Raw genomic sequence first — 18,217 nt, forward strand, 5'->3', positions numbered from 1 at the left:
ATGGTGGGAGCTGCAGGATCGGGGTCGTGGTCCCCCGTGGCATGTTGTTGTTTTATGATGGGAGCTGCAGGATGGGGTCGTGGTCCCCCGTGGCACAGTATTTTGACTGTGAAAATCCTTGGTGCAGTTTTCTCCATGGTTCTCACCTCAGGGTTTGCTAAGCTTCTTGAATCTGTGAGTTTAGAGTTTTCCTCTGATTTGGAGAAGTTTCAGCTGCCATCCAGTATTCATCCGGGCTCCCCCTATTCCTATAGTAAGTCTAATTATAACGCCCTTGTGTCCCTCACACCCTACAGCCTCTATGCTGTAGTCACCACTGCTCTGCAGGAGAGGAAGCTGGAGCAGAGAGGACTGGAGCCTCCCGTACTCAGGTGGGTATCTGAGGATCTGTGCCATCACCCCAGCGTCTGCCTCCTACTGCTAGACTTCCCTGTAGCCGTCATGTTCTCAAGTGGGGACATGGAGACTTACTCGGGTGGTTCTTCCTCAGTTAGGGCTGGGCTGCGGAAGGGCTGGTCGTACACTCTCCTGTAGAGCATTGGCAGCTCGAGCATCCTCGCAGTCTGAATATTCCACACTGGATCGTCCACCTTATCTACCAACCCAAGAACAAGATGCCACAGAAGGAACACTGGGAGCACTTCCTTCCACGACCAAATCACCCATAGGACAGTAGTCTGGGGTCGCAGGACAGGCCCCAGCCATCCCTTAAGAGAGAAGTCAATGCCTACAGTGTGACAGGCACATCTGGGGTGGAGACAGGACTGTCATCAGCGAGTTGTGTTATGCTGATACATGGCCAGTCCTTGAAATTTATATTTACTTAAGCTAGAGCCTCTGTATGTAGCCCTGGCTAGCCTGTAACTCATTATGTACACCAGGCTGGCCTCAAATGCATGGAGATCTGCCTGCCTCTGTCTCCTGTGTGCTGGAGTTAAAGGTGTGCGTCACCCATGCCTGGCTGCTTTTGAGCTTTTCCCGCTGAAAACCAGACAGCACAGTGCAAAGGGGGTGATTCGGGACTATTTCTAATTAGCTATTTTCATTAGAGTTAATGGGCTTAATGGTGTTCAAGACATTTCCATCCTTTTGAAGAACTGGAACACTCTGCCCTAATGGACTGACATTTAGAATTTCAAAGTACTTCAGAAACGGCGGCGCTGTCCAGATAAACTCGCCATCTTCATAGAGTCCATAATTCATTCTTTCCCAATTTACTTCTAATTAACATTCTTCAAAATAAGATTTAAAAGTGCTGCTCTCCTAAAAACAGCATGCTAAACACAACTTCCCCACTAGATGTAAATCTTTGCCAGTCTGGAACTAAAGAAGCATTCACAGAGCACACACCCAGAAGAGCAGCTCACTTGGCAGAAACTCCCCGTGCTTACAGTAAAGGGTGGCACTGATCTCTCGCTGTTCTCTGAACATGCGCACATAGCCTCTGACATGGATAACGTCCCCAATTTCTATCTTGGTTTTCTGCTCAATGGTCTCCTGCAGTTTCTTAAGCTGTGAGGTCATGCTTAGCTCTCTTGCAGAGCTTGGAGCAGCTGGGTCTGTTGGGGCCAGGAAAAGAGAAGAAAGGTGTAAGCAAGTGTCCCTCCACGGTACGGACACAGCATCCCTGTAAGTGTGGTCTCCTGGTGAGTTGCTGTGATCTACAGACTGTACAACACACCAGTCTACCTGAACGTGAGGGTGTACAGGTGTTCTTTACGGACTGTATAATACACCAGCACACCTGAACTGTGGCTGTACAGGTTCTCTTCTACGGACTGTACAATACACCAGCACAACCAAGTTGCACAACTGCTCCCTTCTGCTAGCTCTATTTCAGAAGAAAGACTTGTGCCACAGAGACATCAAGCAACTTGTCTGAAATAAACAGCCAGTTAACAAGGAAGGTTGCTGGTTGAAGTGCAGTGTGTGGCTGTGGAGACTGTGGTCACACTATATATCGCCTGCTGCCTGCCTCAGAGGGTATCAGAGCAGCTAAGTAGAGACCCAGCGTTCTGTCTGTCTGCTGTAATCCCAGCCATGTGTCAACAGAAGCTACCCAACTCCGCAATTTGTTGTAGCTTTTGTTTTTGAAATGTGGCCTTGCTATGCAACCCCTGATGATCTTGAACCCTCTACCCCAGCTTTAGCCTTCTGAGTGCAGAGAATTACTCAGTCTTCCATACAATAGAAGCCCCGCCATGATATGGCATTATATAGCTGCATGTTTCTTCCCTTTTAGTGGCTTTTCACTTTGATTTGTATCATCTGCATGGGGCAGGTACAGCATGGAGGGCAGCATCTGTAGGCAGAGAAGCCTGACTTGCATCTCTGCTGGGCTCCTAGCTGTTGTGACACCTCCCTGGTCATGCTGCTTCTCCACTCTGATGTCCCCCTCTCCTCAATGAAATCAATCAAGGAAATGAGGGTAATGGCAGTCTACTGCTGCACACACGCATGCACATATGTGCTCACATGCACACAGACACACACACACAGACACACACACACAGACACATACACACAGAAACACACAGACACACACACAGACACACACACACAGACACACACACACAGACACACACACAGACACATACACACAGAGATACACAGACACACACACACAGACACACACACACGGCTCTCGTGCATGGCTCAACTTTGCATACCATGGACAGAGGAAGTGACGCCTGTGCTATTTGTGACAACAGATGACTGAGCTCTCTAGACAATTATTTTCTTTGGGGACTTCCACTGAGTTTGCAACCTGTGACTTTTTACAATGTTTGCCAGAACAACCTCACCCTCCATTCACACACATCACTGGCAAAACACGCATGCTCTCAGCTCCCTTGTGAACCTGTTATAACAACCTGGATAGCCCAAGCAAAGCCCAATTCTGTCAAGAACTGGGCAAAAAGAACTGGGAGTATTGGCGTCCGGTGTGATCCCCGCACTACTGGAGGATCAGGAGTTCAAGGCCAGGCTCAGCAATGCTGTGAATTCAAGACTGGCTGGATTTCAAGAGACCCTGTTTAAAAACAAAACCAAACCACTAAGGTAAATTAAAACAAACAGCAAAAGAAACCATGTACTGTTTTTGATGTTTTCTTTATTGGGGTCTTATGTACCCTTGTCTGGAACTCGATACATAGCAAGGGTGAGTTTGAACTTCTGATCCTCCTGCCTCTATCTCCCAAATGTTGGGGTTACTGGTTTGTCCCAGACACTGAGCTGGCTGTTTTTATACGAGATGATAGACTTCATGCATGTTTTGTTGCTGATAAGCCTGCACTGTTGGCTTCATGTAAACTTGAAGTAGACTATGTGCATGGTGCCCATCACGCATACTGTCCATGGCCTCAAACATTTATTTGAGTTCCTTCTGTTGCATAAGAGTTTAAAAAAATCGCTGGGCGGTGGTGGCGCACGCCTTTAATCCCAGCACTCGGGAGGCAGGGGCAGGCGGATCTCTGTGAATTTGAGGCCAGCCTGGTCTACAGAGCGAGTGCCAGGACAGGATCCAAAGCTAAAGAGACACCCTGTCTCGAAAAACAAAAACAACAACAAAAAAAAGAGTTTAAAAAAAAAAATCTTGATTTTTTTTTTAGCCGGGCGGTGGTGGCGCACCGCCTTTAATCCCAGCACTCGGGAGGCAGAGGCAGGTGGATCTCTGCGAGTTCGAGACCAGCCTGGTCTACAAAAGCTAGTTCCAGGACAGGCTCCAAAACCACAGAGAAACCCTGTCTCAAAAAAAACCAAAAAAAAAAAAAAATCTTGATTTTTGAATCCACTCCTCTTGTTGCTGCCAACTGTTTCCAGGAACCCAGCAGCTGGGACTTATAAGAACATAGCATGTTCATTGGGATAAAAATACAATATGTCTTCTTCAAGTTTCCCTGTGTAAGCTGCAGGATAGGAATCATGGCCAACTCTTTCTAGATATTACTCCCTACCTGAAAAGACATCTGTTAAGTGCTGGTTCAGTCTCGGTAGAGAAGTGATCTCTCATTTGACCTTTTGATGGAATTTTCTGCTTTCTGACCAACTGCAGCTTCGACAGTCATGGTTCTGTAATGTGTAGCAGCCCTAGAACACACTTGTTGGACCAAGGCCCATAGCATCACAGCGAGCCCAAAGAACTGTGCGCATGAGGCAACCCACACCTTGGAAACTAGGGGCAAAGCAATGTTTGGCTCAGTGGGTTTCTTCTGAAAATACACAAGACTGCTGCTCTCGCCATGTTCCTGTCTCCAGGCCCTCTTCTACTCACCCTGACGTTTAAGGGTATTTATAAACCTCACTACCAACACTACCAACATGCAGACGTCACACGGGATTATAAGTAGCGCGTGTGGCCCCACTGACATCAGGCTGGTGGTTGATCTGAGGCCCAGCTTTCATTTAAAGAGTGAGCCAAATTGATGAAAGAAGGCTCCAGTGTGTAATTTAGAGACTGTAATGAGACGGCTGGAGTCTGACAGAACTTCCCTTTAGTAATCTATTCCATCCCGAAGATAACTCTCTAATAGTGAGGACCAAGCTTTCTTACTTTGCTCATAAGTTAAGTGCAAATGGTACATTCAATGTAACATTCACAGAAGTTCACGTTATAGTCTTTATTAATTGACTGAAACATAATTTTGACTCAAACTTTTTTTTGTTTTTAAAAATTGTCTTTTTTGGTCACCTTCCAATGGAAAGCTTTTAAACTTGGGGCAATTAAATTAAAGGAGAGAATGAGTGAGTTGGGAGCAATTTAAAAATACTACTTTACGTGTGGCATGACAAGGACCCTTTCTAGGCTGCCTCCTGCCTGGCACGCTTACTCTGGCTGTCCTAGAACTCGCTCTATAGACCAGGCTGGCCTCAAACTCACAAAGATCCGTCTGCCTCTGACTCCCGAATGCTAGAATTAAAGGCGTGTGCCACCACCGCCCAGCTACCATTTTCTTTATCCTTGCTTTTGAATGAAGATGGTTCATCTGCTTCCCAACTTGAAAGCATCCTCCTCTTGGTGTGTTCAGTATTAACAGCCACTCTGTTGATCCAAAACATCACTATTACAAGTGCAGGAATTTACACGGTGTTCCTGATCACGTCACTTCTTTAAAAAGAGTCAATTAACCTGGATGTGGTAGCACAAACCTTTGATCCCAACACAGGGGAGGCAGAGGGTTTAATGCGAGTTTGAGGCCAGCTATATAGTGAGACCCTATTCCCCCCAAAAAAAGTTAATTTAGAAAACAAAAACAATGTCTAAATTACAAACCAAATCAATCTACAGCCTGTTTAGGGTTTTATTGGGACAGAGCCATGTCTGATTGCCCGTGTATCATCCATGGCCACTTGGTGCTAAAATGGCAGTGTCGAGTAGTGGAGGCAGATCATACCTACAAAACAGGAAATATTTACCATCTGCCCTTTACAGCAAGTCTGCCCAGCCTCCGTGAAGCTCAGGTGTGGCTGGATAATTCACCTTCTGATTAGAGACTGAGCGGAGCTGTAAACGCGCTAACGACTACTAACGCTCCAGTGGTTTGAATGGTTTGCTACCCCAGAAACCATATCCCAAACTGTACTGGTCAGCACTCCATCACGGTAATGAGACACTGATTCAGACCGTTTACGGAATAAAGAGCTGTATTTGGCTCATAGTTTTAGGCTTTCAAATGCTGGGTCATCTCCATGGTTTGTGATGAGAGCAGCGTGCCATGGCAGGAGAGTGTGTCACAGTGAAAGTCACACACTGAGCCAGGAAGCAAGAAGAGACTAGGGCAGGGTACCATAACCCTTTCTGACGCCATGTCCCTAACAACCTAGGACTTCACATTAGTTCCCATCTCTTCTACGTCTACACTATTGTCCATTTTTGCCACCCCTGGGGACTAAGCCTTTACATGGACCTTTGAGAGACACTCATTCAGACCATAGCAACAATACAACAGTGTCAGGGGGTGGCTGAAGGGGGGCTATTCAGAGCAGAAGGGCGGTGTGGAAGAGTCAATACTACTGTAAACTGCACGGGCTGGCTTCTCCCTTTTTGTTCTTTTGCCCTTGGGGGAATGCTCCAGAGGAAGCAACATTCAAGGAGCCATCTTTCAGGTGGAGACCGGCCTCTTCCAGGCATGAGACCCGTCTGTACTTAATCTTGGATTTCCAACCTCCAGGACTGAGAAATAAAGTTTGTAATAAGTTACCTGCCTGCGTATTCTGTGTAACAGCACTGTGGTGGCTAATCTTCAGAGTCACTAGACTGGATGTAGAATCCCCATAGACAAACATTCTGGGTGTGTCTATGAGGATGTCTCCAGAAAGGTTTAACCCATGAAGGAAGCCACCCTGAATGTGAGCTCTACCATCCCCCAGGCTGGGATCCCCAACTGAATACAAACAGAAAGGAGCCCGTGAGAAGATGGTGGTATGCGTCTGCCTCTGCTTCCTGCAGATGCAGTGTGGCCAGGGGCATCATTCACCCGCCTCCGCGCCTTCCCTGACAAACTGTGTGCTGAAACACAATATTTCCTTTAGACTGTGCGTGGTGGCACTCACATTTAATCCTAACAATGAGAAGGCAGAGGCAAGAGGATCTCTATGAGTTTAAAGCTGGCCTACACAGTGAGCTGAAGCCAGCCAGGGCTACAGAGTGAAAACATACCCCACCCCCCAGACGTTCCCCTTGTCAGGCATGTAGTCACAGCAGTTAGAAAAGTAGTTGGCATAACCACAGACTAAGATAAGTAATCTAAACTGTTCAAGAAGCCCACTATCTGATTGTCTTACAGGTTTATCTCTTGCCTTAAGTCTACCTATAATGTCTCCCAAGCAAAGCAGAGCCAAGGACTTAGATGTTCTCAGACCAGGAGAAGGAGGAATGCTAAAGTTATACAAAACTAGTTCATTCCTAAATAGACCCTGGGCAACTAAACAAAGCCATTCGCCAGCACAGCCGAAGGCATGCTGGGACTCCGACAGAGGACAGCAAAAGCAAAGAGGAAACTCATAAGCTTAGACATTCCTGCAACATACAGCACAGATCAACAGACACTGGAGCGAGAAACTCGGCAAACCCACACGAACACCACTATTCCGTGTACGTTACAAAACAGAGCAAAGAAGAGTGTCAGTACCTGCGACTCCTCAGAGCCTAAAATGACCACTAACACTGCCTAATGCCTTTCAGTTATTATGAACTCAATTTTTTTTAAAAATTAATCTTATGCTAGGTGGTGGTGCACACCTTTAATCCCAGCACTTGGGAGACAGAGGCAGGTGGGTCTCCAGGATCAAGGCCAGCCTGGTCTGCATAATGAGTTCTAGGACAGCCAGGGCTACACAGATCTTGTCTTGAAAAACCTAATTTAAAAAAAAAAATTTTCTTATGTGTACTAATGCCTGAATGAATTTGTATGGATTACATACATGCCTGGTGCCTGGGGAAAACAGAAGAGGGCTTTGGATCCCCCGGAACTGGAGTTATGAATGGCTGCGAGTCAGCACTTGGGTGCTGGGAACTGAACATGAGTTCTCTGCAAGAGAACTTTAAGAGTTACTTAAGGGGCCGGAGATATGGCTCAGTGGTTAAGAGCACTTTCTGCTCTTGCAGAGGACCCAGGTTGGGTTCCAAGCACCAACATGGTAGCTTACAGTCCTTTGTAACTCTAGTTCCAGAGGACACAACACCCTCTTCTGGCCTCTGTAGGCACTGCATGCATGTGCTACAGAGATACACATACAGGTAAAACACCCATACACAAAAGATAAATAAACCTAAAAAAATTACCCAAGAGGGCTCAGGTCTATAAATTCATGGCAAGAATATTTGCCCAGCATATTTAAAGGCCCTAGATTTTAACCCTGGCAACACACACACACACACACACACACACACACACACACACACACACACACCCCAAGCATCATAAAAATATATTCATGTAATTCCAAATGCTCTGGTTAGTCAATGTGTTCAGAATACAATTTTGAGATTTACATTAACTTCCAAAGGAATCCTAGCCCCATCCTCACAAACTTTGGATTCCTGCTTGTTTGAGCATGATGGAGTTTTCAGAAAATCTGTGTCATGGCAACCATGTTGGAGACACAATCTTCAAAATCTTTGGTCAAGGATTTTGAACAGATGTGTCATTAGACAATAATATCTTGACTTGCAAAATATTTGAGGTAAACTGTACTGTAGAAATTCCAGGGATCCTGTCTCATGCCCTATGCTTAGGAGAAAATTATGACCAAGCAGGTAGGAGAGAAGCAATTGCCCTTTCCCTCTATGGCACCAGGTTCCAGAGCAGCAGAGCTCTGGGGACAGTGTGTCAGGGCCACCAACACAACCACAAGCCAAAGCTCTGTGGACAGTGTGTCAGGGCCACCAACGCAACCACCAGCCAAAGCTCTGGGGACAGTGTGCCAGGGCCATCAACACAACCACCAGCCAAAGCTTTGGGGACAGTGTGCCAGGGCCACCAATGCAACCACCAGCCAAAGCTCTGGGGACAGTGCGCCAGGGTCACAATGTAACCTATCAGTAACTTAGTGTGAAAACACTGGCAGTTGTTTGATGAGTTAGTTCCCTTGAGCAAAATCGTTTGTTTCTCGGACAATCAAAGAAATGTGGCGAGTCTAATTACCTGGTGGAGACTCAGTACTGCTCGGCCTTTTCCAGCAGGTGCAGTTTATAACTCCAGTGGCGTCATCCACTGAAAGAGAAGCATCAACAGGTAGGTGAGAGACTTGGGCGTGCTGGTCAATCCGCATGTCCTCATTGCATTCAGCCATCCTGAAAGATGACAGCTCCAACAGCCTAGTGGAGCAACTCTCTTAAAAAACTCTACCTCAGAGTGGATGGAAGGGAGGAGAGAGGCGGGGAGGAAGGACAAATGGAAGAAGAGGAGGGAGGAACTGCGGTCAGGATGTAAAATAAATGAAAAATGTAATTAATAAAAAGAAAAAAACAAAGCAAAAACTCTCCCTCTGCCGTCAGGAGCAACCTTTCACTGCACACCAGTAGGAACTGCTTCCCTGTAAGCCCCGGCAGTGTTTCCCTCAGCCTACCACAATGGCAGTGCTGAACCTTAGCTGGTCTGGTAGCGGTGCATCCTCAGGAAGCGAGCGAGTGCCCACATCCATAACCTGCCTTTCTCCTCTCTCTCTAAAACAAGAAAGTAGCCGTGCTCTGTGGTTGGAGGCACGGGCACTCCAGCTCAGCCTTCTGTCACCTCTACTCTAACTAGCTCTCTCACTGCCTAGGCAAAGTGGTTCACATTCCACAGAGGCTTCTTTGTGGAAAGGCTTCTGCCCGGTCCTGGCCTCTACAGGGGTATGAGGATGATCAAGCTCATCCCAGAAGGACACAACTTTATCTTCATAACAGAAAAAAATTATACCCTGGCCACAAAAATAGAACTGGTCTGGTTTATTTTATTTATAATGCCAAAAGGAAAAAAAAAAGAATCAAACAATTTCCATGAGACTTGGATTTGTGACTGCAAAGGAACTTGGAGATCTTTGCTGAGGGAAGGCAGGATCTTCTCCATGCCTGAATTCTGACAAACTCCAAACGTAGGTTGCTAAGCACAGAGAAGTGGGCCTCACGATCAAAGCAAAGAGAAAAAAGCAGATTGTTGTAAAGGCCTACACAACATAGACTAGGAGGAGGAAATGTCTTATTGTCGGCTTAAATCAATGCAGGAAGGAGATTAGGCTATCCGCACAGTCAATGCAGGAAGAAGATTAGGCTACCCGCACAGTGAATGCAGGAAGAAGATTAGGCTACCCGCACAGTGAATCAGTCCATTCTGCTAATAGAAAATAGGTGAACGGTGTGAGGAGTGGATATGGGGACTGTCTTTAAGCTCTGGATTTAGAACTGGAGAAAAAAGACACAAAGCTTGATATATTTGCTGACCTAAAACCAATAACAGGTAGCAACTTTTCCAATCCCTCACGGTTACTGCTTTAATATCTAGATTTCCTACCAACTAGTGAGAAAAGTACCAAGACCACAAGAGAAGTAGAACCAAAGGAAGGGGATGTGCAATGCATGGAAAACGTGCAAGGCAAATAAATAAATGTCAGTATGCTAAATCCAGTAATTGCCATGGAAAAAAAAATCACGTTTAAATAATTTCTCAACTGCTAGACTGACAGTTAAAAACACTGATATCCAGGGTAAGGATATGGCTCAGTCGTACATCACGTACCTGCCATGCATGAGGCTCTGGGTTCAATCTCCAATACAAAAACAAGTAAGAAAATACCAATACCCTCATTGGCTATGAGTTGGGTTATACATCAGCAGCCCATTTCAAAACAGCAAGGCTGGAAGTATGCGTCAGATTTTTAAGAGCACACACCCTTTGACTTGGCAATGACTTCTAGTAAATTATGCCACAGAGAAAGACAGAACAGGCGCACAGGTATCTACATCTTGAATGACGCTGCTCACTTAAGCAGTGCTTGTAGCACTGGAAATAGGAGCAACATAATGTTTACAAATATGTAGTCGGCTAAATAAACTGCAACAGCATAGCATAGGAAACTAATGAAGACCTCGGTCCTCACTGTTGAAAGATACACACGCTTCACTGTAAAACACAAAGCCCCATATATACCTTATAAATCATATATATACATATAATATATATATATAAAACAGTATATTTCAAGAGAAATGATTTTAAGATATTAAATGTCTAGTAGCAGAATCTTTTGAAGTATGGGAGAAGACACCTACAATCAGCGTGAACATTAACTTGATGTGAGATTTCCCTCTGTATGCTGTGAATACCATTGGTTAATAAAGAACTGCTTTGAGCCTATAGCAGAGCAGGGCAGAACAGAGGTAGGTGAGGAAAACTAAACTGAATGCTGGGAGAAAGGAGGCAGAGTCAGAGAGAAGCCATGGAGCCTCTGCTGGAGACAGACACGCTGAAATTTTGCTGGGAAGCCACAGCTATGTGACGATACACAGATTAATGGAGATGGGTTAAATTCAGATGTAAGAGTTAGCCAATAAGAAGTTAGAGCTAATGGACCAAGCAATGTTTTAAATAATACAGTTTCTTTTTATTTATTTATTTATTGATTGATTGATTGAGGATTTCCGCCTCCTCCCCGCCACCACCCCCCACCTGTGTGATTATTTCCAGGCTGAGTAGCCAGGAACCAACTATAGCCTCCTTCCAACATTAACTGTTAGATAAATTTCAAAAACAAAAAGAGGCAGGGTTTTACTCTGTAGCTGGCTTGGACTCACTACGTAGCCCCAGCTGGTCTCAGATCTACAGCAATCCTTTGCCTCAGCCGCATGAGTGCTGGGATTACAGGCAGGAACCACGGCAGCTGGCTGAAAATGTTTATTTATATTGGAAGCAAGACCAACAGCAAGTGAGTGAACATTTGTTCTAGAGGATGTGAGGTTATCCTGGCCTACCTTGAGCCTCTCGAGAGCCACATCAGAGCTTAAATTGCTGCCAGGGGCTCTGTGTTCTACGGGTACTGCCACCAAACCCCAACTTCTCTGGCTTGTAACTGCTCATGTAGCATGGCTCCTGAGGCCTGCTGCCAAGCGACCTGGAAGAGGAGAAGCACTGCAAAGCTACACCACATCCTTCCCCAGTGTGCTACGGGATGACTCAGTGTGGGCAGAGACGCCACAGGACATGCCTGCAGCGAGTCAGAGCACAAGGAGAGCCATGCCGGGCCTGTGGATGGCAGGGAGAAAAGTGGCTCTCGGTTCCAACGAGCCACCCGAGAACTGAAGCGCCAAAGCCTTCTGCTCTTAAGTACTTCCACATTGCTGTTTTCCTGCAGCCCACAGATGTGTCATGCTCTCACAACACCCACTTGAGGGAAAGGCTGCTTAGGGAAGAGCCAAACCTAGCACCTGCGATGTTTCTGTGGGGCAGAAGTGAGTTAAGTGAATCCCTTTATGTCACAAGCCTAAAGCAGACTCAATTCCCAAGCCAGAACTGAAATCCCCACCAGTTTCCTATACCTGATCTGAGAATATCAACCCCAGATGACTGGGGTCAGGGAGCCTGGAGAAATGCGGCAATGTGGGCGAGAAAAGCTATGTGAGCGCTACACAGACAACAGTCACAGTGGGGCCAGTTAGCCGTCCAAAGAGAACCTAAGAGAGCTGAGTGACTCATGGTTTTCTCAACCACAAAATGGAAACACTTGTTCTTCCTATTTCTAAACAAAATGGGGAGAATAATAAGAAATGATGAACGTAAAAAGTGCTTTGTAACTGAAAGACATGATGATGTCATCCCTGGGACTTGGAGAGAAGTACTGTATTGTACTATGGACAATGCACTTGCCCACAGCTGGGTATACTGCAGCAGGAGCATAGCACCTACTTGCTGAGTTGTCTTGGAGAGAGTCAGGAAAGGGATGCCTGGCAAGATCTAAAACACACACGCACACAGAGAGACAGAGAGAGAGACACACACACACACACACACACACACAGAGAGAGAGAGAGAGAGAGAGAGAGAGAGAGATTTCATCTCAAATGTTCTTTTATAAGCACAAGGACAGTCACCGTCCTTGTGAGTGTTGGAGATGGTAGATGTTGGAGAGATGCAACAATACTGACAATGTCAACCAAACATTCTTGGACATAAAGTTCAACATGTACAGCAAGAAAGCAATCCACAGGCAATGCCACCAAAGGTGATGATGTCAATCAGGGCAAAGGTCTGCGAATCAAATCACACTTCACTCCAAACATCTACCACGGCCTCCTAGGTCTGAGCATGTTGGAGATGCTCAGCGAATGTGATGATGTGACAAATTAAGACGCTTGCATTGGGGTTGAAGAGATGGCTCAAGAGTTCCAAGCCCTTCCTGCTCTCCAGGGTAGCAGAATTCGGTCCCAGCTCCCAGCACCCACACTGGGTGGCTCACAGCTTCTAACCCCAACTTGTTGTTGGAGGGCAGAAATCTGACACCCTCTTCTTGCCTCCTCAGGCACCTGGACTCACGTGAACACAACCACACACACTCACATATACAAATAATTAAAAATAAAGTCTTTTAGAAAAAGATATTTACATTAACACTTTCGTGCCCCCACCCCCGCTGCAAGACACACCACAGTAAAGCAGGTGCTAGCAAGTCTTTTGTGTCCAAAATCCAGAGGCCCTGTTTTAGCTTTCATCATGAGGAACAGGCCAAGTCCGAGAACAGATAATCACATCTTGAGTGAAAAACAGGGTTCTTTTTTCTAACTCCCCTGACTGTTCTGAATATAAATCTTTTAAAAATGATTTTTACCCTCTTCTAAATAGGTCTATTTTTACATTTACTGGGCCTCTTTTCAAAGGGATCGCTCACTCTAAACGCAGTCCTGCCCATGGCTCTGCACAGCTGGGTTCTAGGTGTCAGGTGTCTTCTCTGACCATCAGTGACCCTACCCTGCTGCAGCCGGCACCTGGCAGCTTCACCAGTTTCCTTCTTACCTGTGGCCTCATTTACTTCACCCAGACACGGAACTCTAAGAGCCTCTCCACAGAGCGCTGGTTTTGTGAGGCCCCCGGCTGCTTGCAAACATGAGGGAGGCTCAAACTTCAACTTTCAGCTGAGTGGGGACTAACTATATAAACTCAGTTTCAGAGGCGATTGCTCTTACCTGCATAGCTGTATAAAGCATCCTTCTCTCTCACGCCAACGACAGTTCCCATGATATCCACCCGTCTTATTGGATGGCCATTGTAAAAATATATACCTAAAAGTCAAGAGGAAGCAGTTCAGATAACACACAGCCACATTTTCTTGCAGTAAATGTCTCTTGGGCATAGGGTGTCACAAGTCAGTGGCATGCTGGGTGTCCAAATTCCAGCCTTAAGAGTCAGTCCTGGGCACATGACAGGCTCCAAGAAGTTAAGTGGTCTTTCCAGGGAGCAGAAGCAGAAAACTAGGCTCTTGAGAGCCTGAACTAGAGCAACAGGGAAAAGCAGGGTCACCCACTCGGGCTGGTTAATGCCCTTTCCACTGTGAATAGGAATTGTGCTTCGTTGACTAAGGCTCACAGGGCCGGAGCATCGCTATCACCCGATGGCATCAGCACACTGAAGCATCTGAGTGACTACAAAGGAAGCTATGGCTTTTTTCAAAAAAGCTTTTTAGATTTATTTATTTTACTTTATATGTATGAATGTTTTCCTGCATGTATGCAGTACACTATTGGATCCCTGGGAACTGGGGTATGGATGGCTGTAAGCTACCATGTGGGTGCTGGGACTCAAATCAGGGATCTCTGCAAGAGCAACGGCTTTAACCTCTGAGCCCCCTCTCCAGCCCCATGGTTTTAACCAGAACTTTTCTAAGAAACGAGTCATCGCTTCTACGAACCAGTGAGGAGAAGATAAAGCACTGCCCACCGGGGCTAGCCGACCACAGCTCGAGAACTTCTTAAAACACTGTTTGCAAAACCCAGGCTATCCAGTTGCGGGGAGACAAGCTTCCGCCAGCGCAGAGACCTGAGAGGGAAGCTGCCACCGACACCCAGCAGCTTTTCTCCCCGGGCCTAGGAGCACAGACCTGGGGCCTTCCAGAAGTCACAAGCTCCTGATTCCAGCTTTCATTCCCAGGGCTTCCTGGAGCTTCAAAGCCTCCAAGTCCTACTCAAGTTCCCGTGCGGAGCTCTGCACATAACCTGTCACACTGCTGGCTCCCAAGTAGTAGCCTCTCTGCTTTCAACCTCCCATACTGCCTGCATTCTTCACTTTCAGATGCAAATGACATATACACGTTCATTTATTCTATTTTTGAAGGTAATACATTATTTTTAAAGATTTGTTGTTGTTGTTGCTATTTATATGTGTGGATGTGGATGAGGATACCCATAGAAGAAGGTGTCACATTCCTCGGAGGTGAAGTTAGAGGCAGTGGGCAACTGGCTGCTAGGGACCAAATCTGAATTCTCTAAAAGAGCAGCAAGTACTCTTAAACACCAGGCCACCTCTCTACGCTCCACATCTGCATTTCCAAAAGGCCTTTTCCTTTGTAAGTAAATATATGGGTTGTAAACAAAGAAGCCACGACTGCTTCAGGTATTTGTGTGTTACAGCTAAGAAGAGAAAGGTTTCCTGGCAGCTGGGAGCCAAGGAATACTACAACGTCATACTGCACAGCAAACCTCACACAAGAGATGCATTGGGAGGGAAAACCCAGGAGGTAGCTGCCTCTGCTCTGATGGGAAGCTTTCCAGGATGGCTTGATCTTGAGCAAGCTCAGGGACTGGTGGGATTCTGTGACCTGATCTAGGGTTTTTTTTTCCCTGTAGGATGGGGACTACTCTCCAGCTTTGAGGGGTGGGACCTAGCTTTTAGCTGTGAGGAGTTCCCAATTTGGCCACTCTTTCCTCCCATCACAGCAGGTCAGAACCTCTGGATTTCAATCTGTTAGGAGACTGTGGCTTGACCTTTTCACTGACCACTACTGACCAGCGGTTCTCTGGACTCCCTTGAAAACAGGGTATGGGAATGGGCTGACTGGACAAGCCACCTTTGAGCCTGTCAGAGAGGCACACTAGGAAAGTAGGGGTGGCTTAGAGAAAGAAGCACAGCAAACTCAATCCAAAGCTGGCACCTCTTTTTTTGGGGGGGGTGTACTTCTAAAGATGAATCGGAGAATGGGAGTCTATCCTTAGGGCAACCCAGAAGGGCTGAAGCTGATGTTGACAAGGCCCCATGAAGCCCAGGTGACAGCGTCACCCCTGAAGGAGAGCTGCTCCCATTCACAAACGCATCGGCTAACGGGGCATGACGTGGATCTACGTCAATACCTGGAATATTCTGACCTTTAAGATGGGGAGAGAGGCAGGACAGAAGTCTCTGTTTCCAAGGCAGTAAGACTAGACTAATGCACAAGCCAGCGTCCCCAGGTCAACAATCCTCATGCGACAAACGACATCTGGCAACAGTAAAAATCTGAATAGGTTTTCACTTGAGAATACACTATACTTCCTTGAAAAAGGATAAATATGGACCTCATAACTGTATACCTTGGGGACTAACAATGGCTCATTTTCAAGAGCAGTCACTTGAGGCTGAAAAAACCCTTCTACTCCCAAAGGACTCGGCAGAGGAACTCTTGAAAGCATCACAGAACAATAGAGGGCTACAAAAACAAACAAAGAACAGATGGTTTGCATGGGGAGGGGGGGTGTGTGAGGAAGGGAACTCTGAGGAAACTCGCCGAGGAAGAAACACACTGCTTAAAAACTCAGAGGAAACTTCTCAAAGCATATTAAGACATGAACCACAGAGTAAGAAGTTAGGCCTCTACAAGATGGCTTACGACACGGGAAAGGAAGAGAGACCCACTTCCTTCCACCACAGAGAGCTCTCTTCTGCAGCTAATGGGCTCTAGGTGGCTGCGCTGTCCACTGAGGAGGAAAGAAACAAAAACTCAGTGAGCTAAGAGAAGAAATGATCAAACAGAGATGCACTGGCTTACCCCAACCTCATGTTCCAGCCTTTTCACGTAGCTCAGGGGCCTAGGAGATCCAGGGTATCTGTGCTACATCCAAGAGCTCCTGTGTGCTCAGACTCTCAAGAAAAGGAAGCCAAACTGTGAAGGTTTACAATGCCAGGGTCATTGGCAAATTTGGTTTAGATTTTAAGCCACTGTACACAAACATCCACAACCCCAGGAAGATATTGCCTGTTTTCTGTCTTTAAAAAGTTTTTTCATAAGTCAGTTGGTGGTGGCCCACACCTTTAATTCCAGCACTTGGGAAGTAGGAAGCTGGTAGCTCTCTGAGTTTCAAGGCCAGCCTGGTTTATAGAGTGAGTCTAGGACAGCTAAGGATACACAGAGAAACCCTGTCTCTACCTCTTCCCCCACAAAAAGTACTCAAGAAACAAAATCAGAAATGTTCAAAGCCAGCCTGGTCTACATGATGAGTATCAACCAGGTCAGGCAGGGTTACATAGTAAAATACTCTCTTACAGGGAGGGTATCCTGCACACCCAAGCAAAGAGGGTTTTGTTTGTTTGTGGTTTTGAGGCAGGTTTTGTCTGTGTAGCTTTAGAGTCTGTCCTGGAACTTGCTCTGTAGACCAGGCTGGCCTCAAACTCAAAGAGATCCGCCTGCCTCTGCCTCCCGAGTGCTGGAATTAAAGGCATGCATCACCACCACCTGGCACAAGCAAAGTTTTTAATGAATAGAACAAATGAGCAAACAAATAAACCATCCACCTAAATATCACAACCTCCACAGTTCCACCAGCCAAACCCAAAGCTCAGATTTATGGAGATGGTATCTTATAAGGCAAACCAAAGGGTAGCCAGTTGGGTTTCACCGGTTTAGGGCACTCTCTCCTAGCCTCAGGCTCTGCGGGAATCCTGTCTGGCTAGTTACAAAGCTACTTCTGTGCCTCCTTCAGCTTTGATAATTAGCTAAAACTCAGGAGGGTGTCAGACTTCAAGATCACAATTTTATAGCAAAGGCCACAAATCAGAGTCAGACAAATAAAGAAAGAACAGAGGAAGGTGTGGAGGGTTCAGAGACTCCCGGGACACATCACCCTCAGACAGAGTATAGTTAACTAACCAGGGACGCTCATTCAAGTCTAAACAATCAGGTTATAGTGGGTTTTCATTGTCTGGGTCCCACTGATTCACGGTCACATGAATGAATGGAATGACCTCAACCTCCTGGGGGTCAGGCTGATAGGGTCTCACTTTGATTTCCAGCCCTCCATTCACAAGGTTGGGAACAGATAGGTCATTCTTCAACTTGCAGCCCAAGATAACACTTTCATCAGAATAAACTAAGGTGTGGCTCCCACCTCCAGTAACAAAGACACTCCTACACTCAGGAAATTCCATAGACAAGGTTCTGCGCCAGGACCAAGGACAAAGGGCAAGCAAATTCATTAATTCAGAACACTTTTGTTTCCCGTTTTGTTTTTGTTATTGCTATTGTTAACCTTCGCTATTTTGTTGTAGATATTCTTTGTCATTAAATATTTCTAAATTTTATGGAGTCACAGGCGTTTTGTTTGCTTGTTTTAAATTTGGTTTATTTATTTTTATTTTTTGGCCTTAAACCCACATTGACCTGCCTGCCTCTGCAACCTTTCAAGTGCTGGGATAGAGGAATACATCACACCCCTCTTGTCTTGGTTTTAGAACTGGTGTCTTCTGTAGCAGACCAAGCTAGTCTTTTTTTTTTTTTTTTTTTT

At 46.1% G+C, this 18,217-nt stretch overlaps 1 protein-coding gene across 3 annotated transcripts in view; it reads right to left on the bottom strand.

The window, feature by feature from the left end:
• The window catches only part of Stn1 (STN1, CST complex subunit), a 39,434-nt gene that overhangs the window by 14,222 nt on the left and 6,995 nt on the right, over window positions 1-18,217 (bottom strand). For 2 of the 3 annotated variants that reach the window (XM_013348133.2, XM_013348131.2), the window contains exons 2-5: window positions 13,655-13,750; window positions 8,646-8,714; window positions 1,392-1,559; window positions 472-595 (exon numbers count right to left, since the gene is read on the bottom strand). In XM_013348133.2, coding sequence (XP_013203587.1) covers window positions 472-595; window positions 1,392-1,559; window positions 8,646-8,714; window positions 13,655-13,706 — 413 coding nt within the window. In that variant the 5' untranslated portion in view covers window positions 13,707-13,750. The remainder of the gene's footprint in view (window positions 1-471; window positions 596-1,391; window positions 1,560-8,645; window positions 8,715-13,654; window positions 13,751-18,217) is intronic. The other variant, XM_013348132.2, reaches the window with a different exon arrangement.

Source organism: Microtus ochrogaster, chromosome 8 (assembly GCF_000317375.1).
Source record: "Microtus ochrogaster isolate Prairie Vole_2 chromosome 8, MicOch1.0, whole genome shotgun sequence".
Taxonomy (NCBI): domain Eukaryota; kingdom Metazoa; phylum Chordata; class Mammalia; order Rodentia; family Cricetidae; genus Microtus; species Microtus ochrogaster.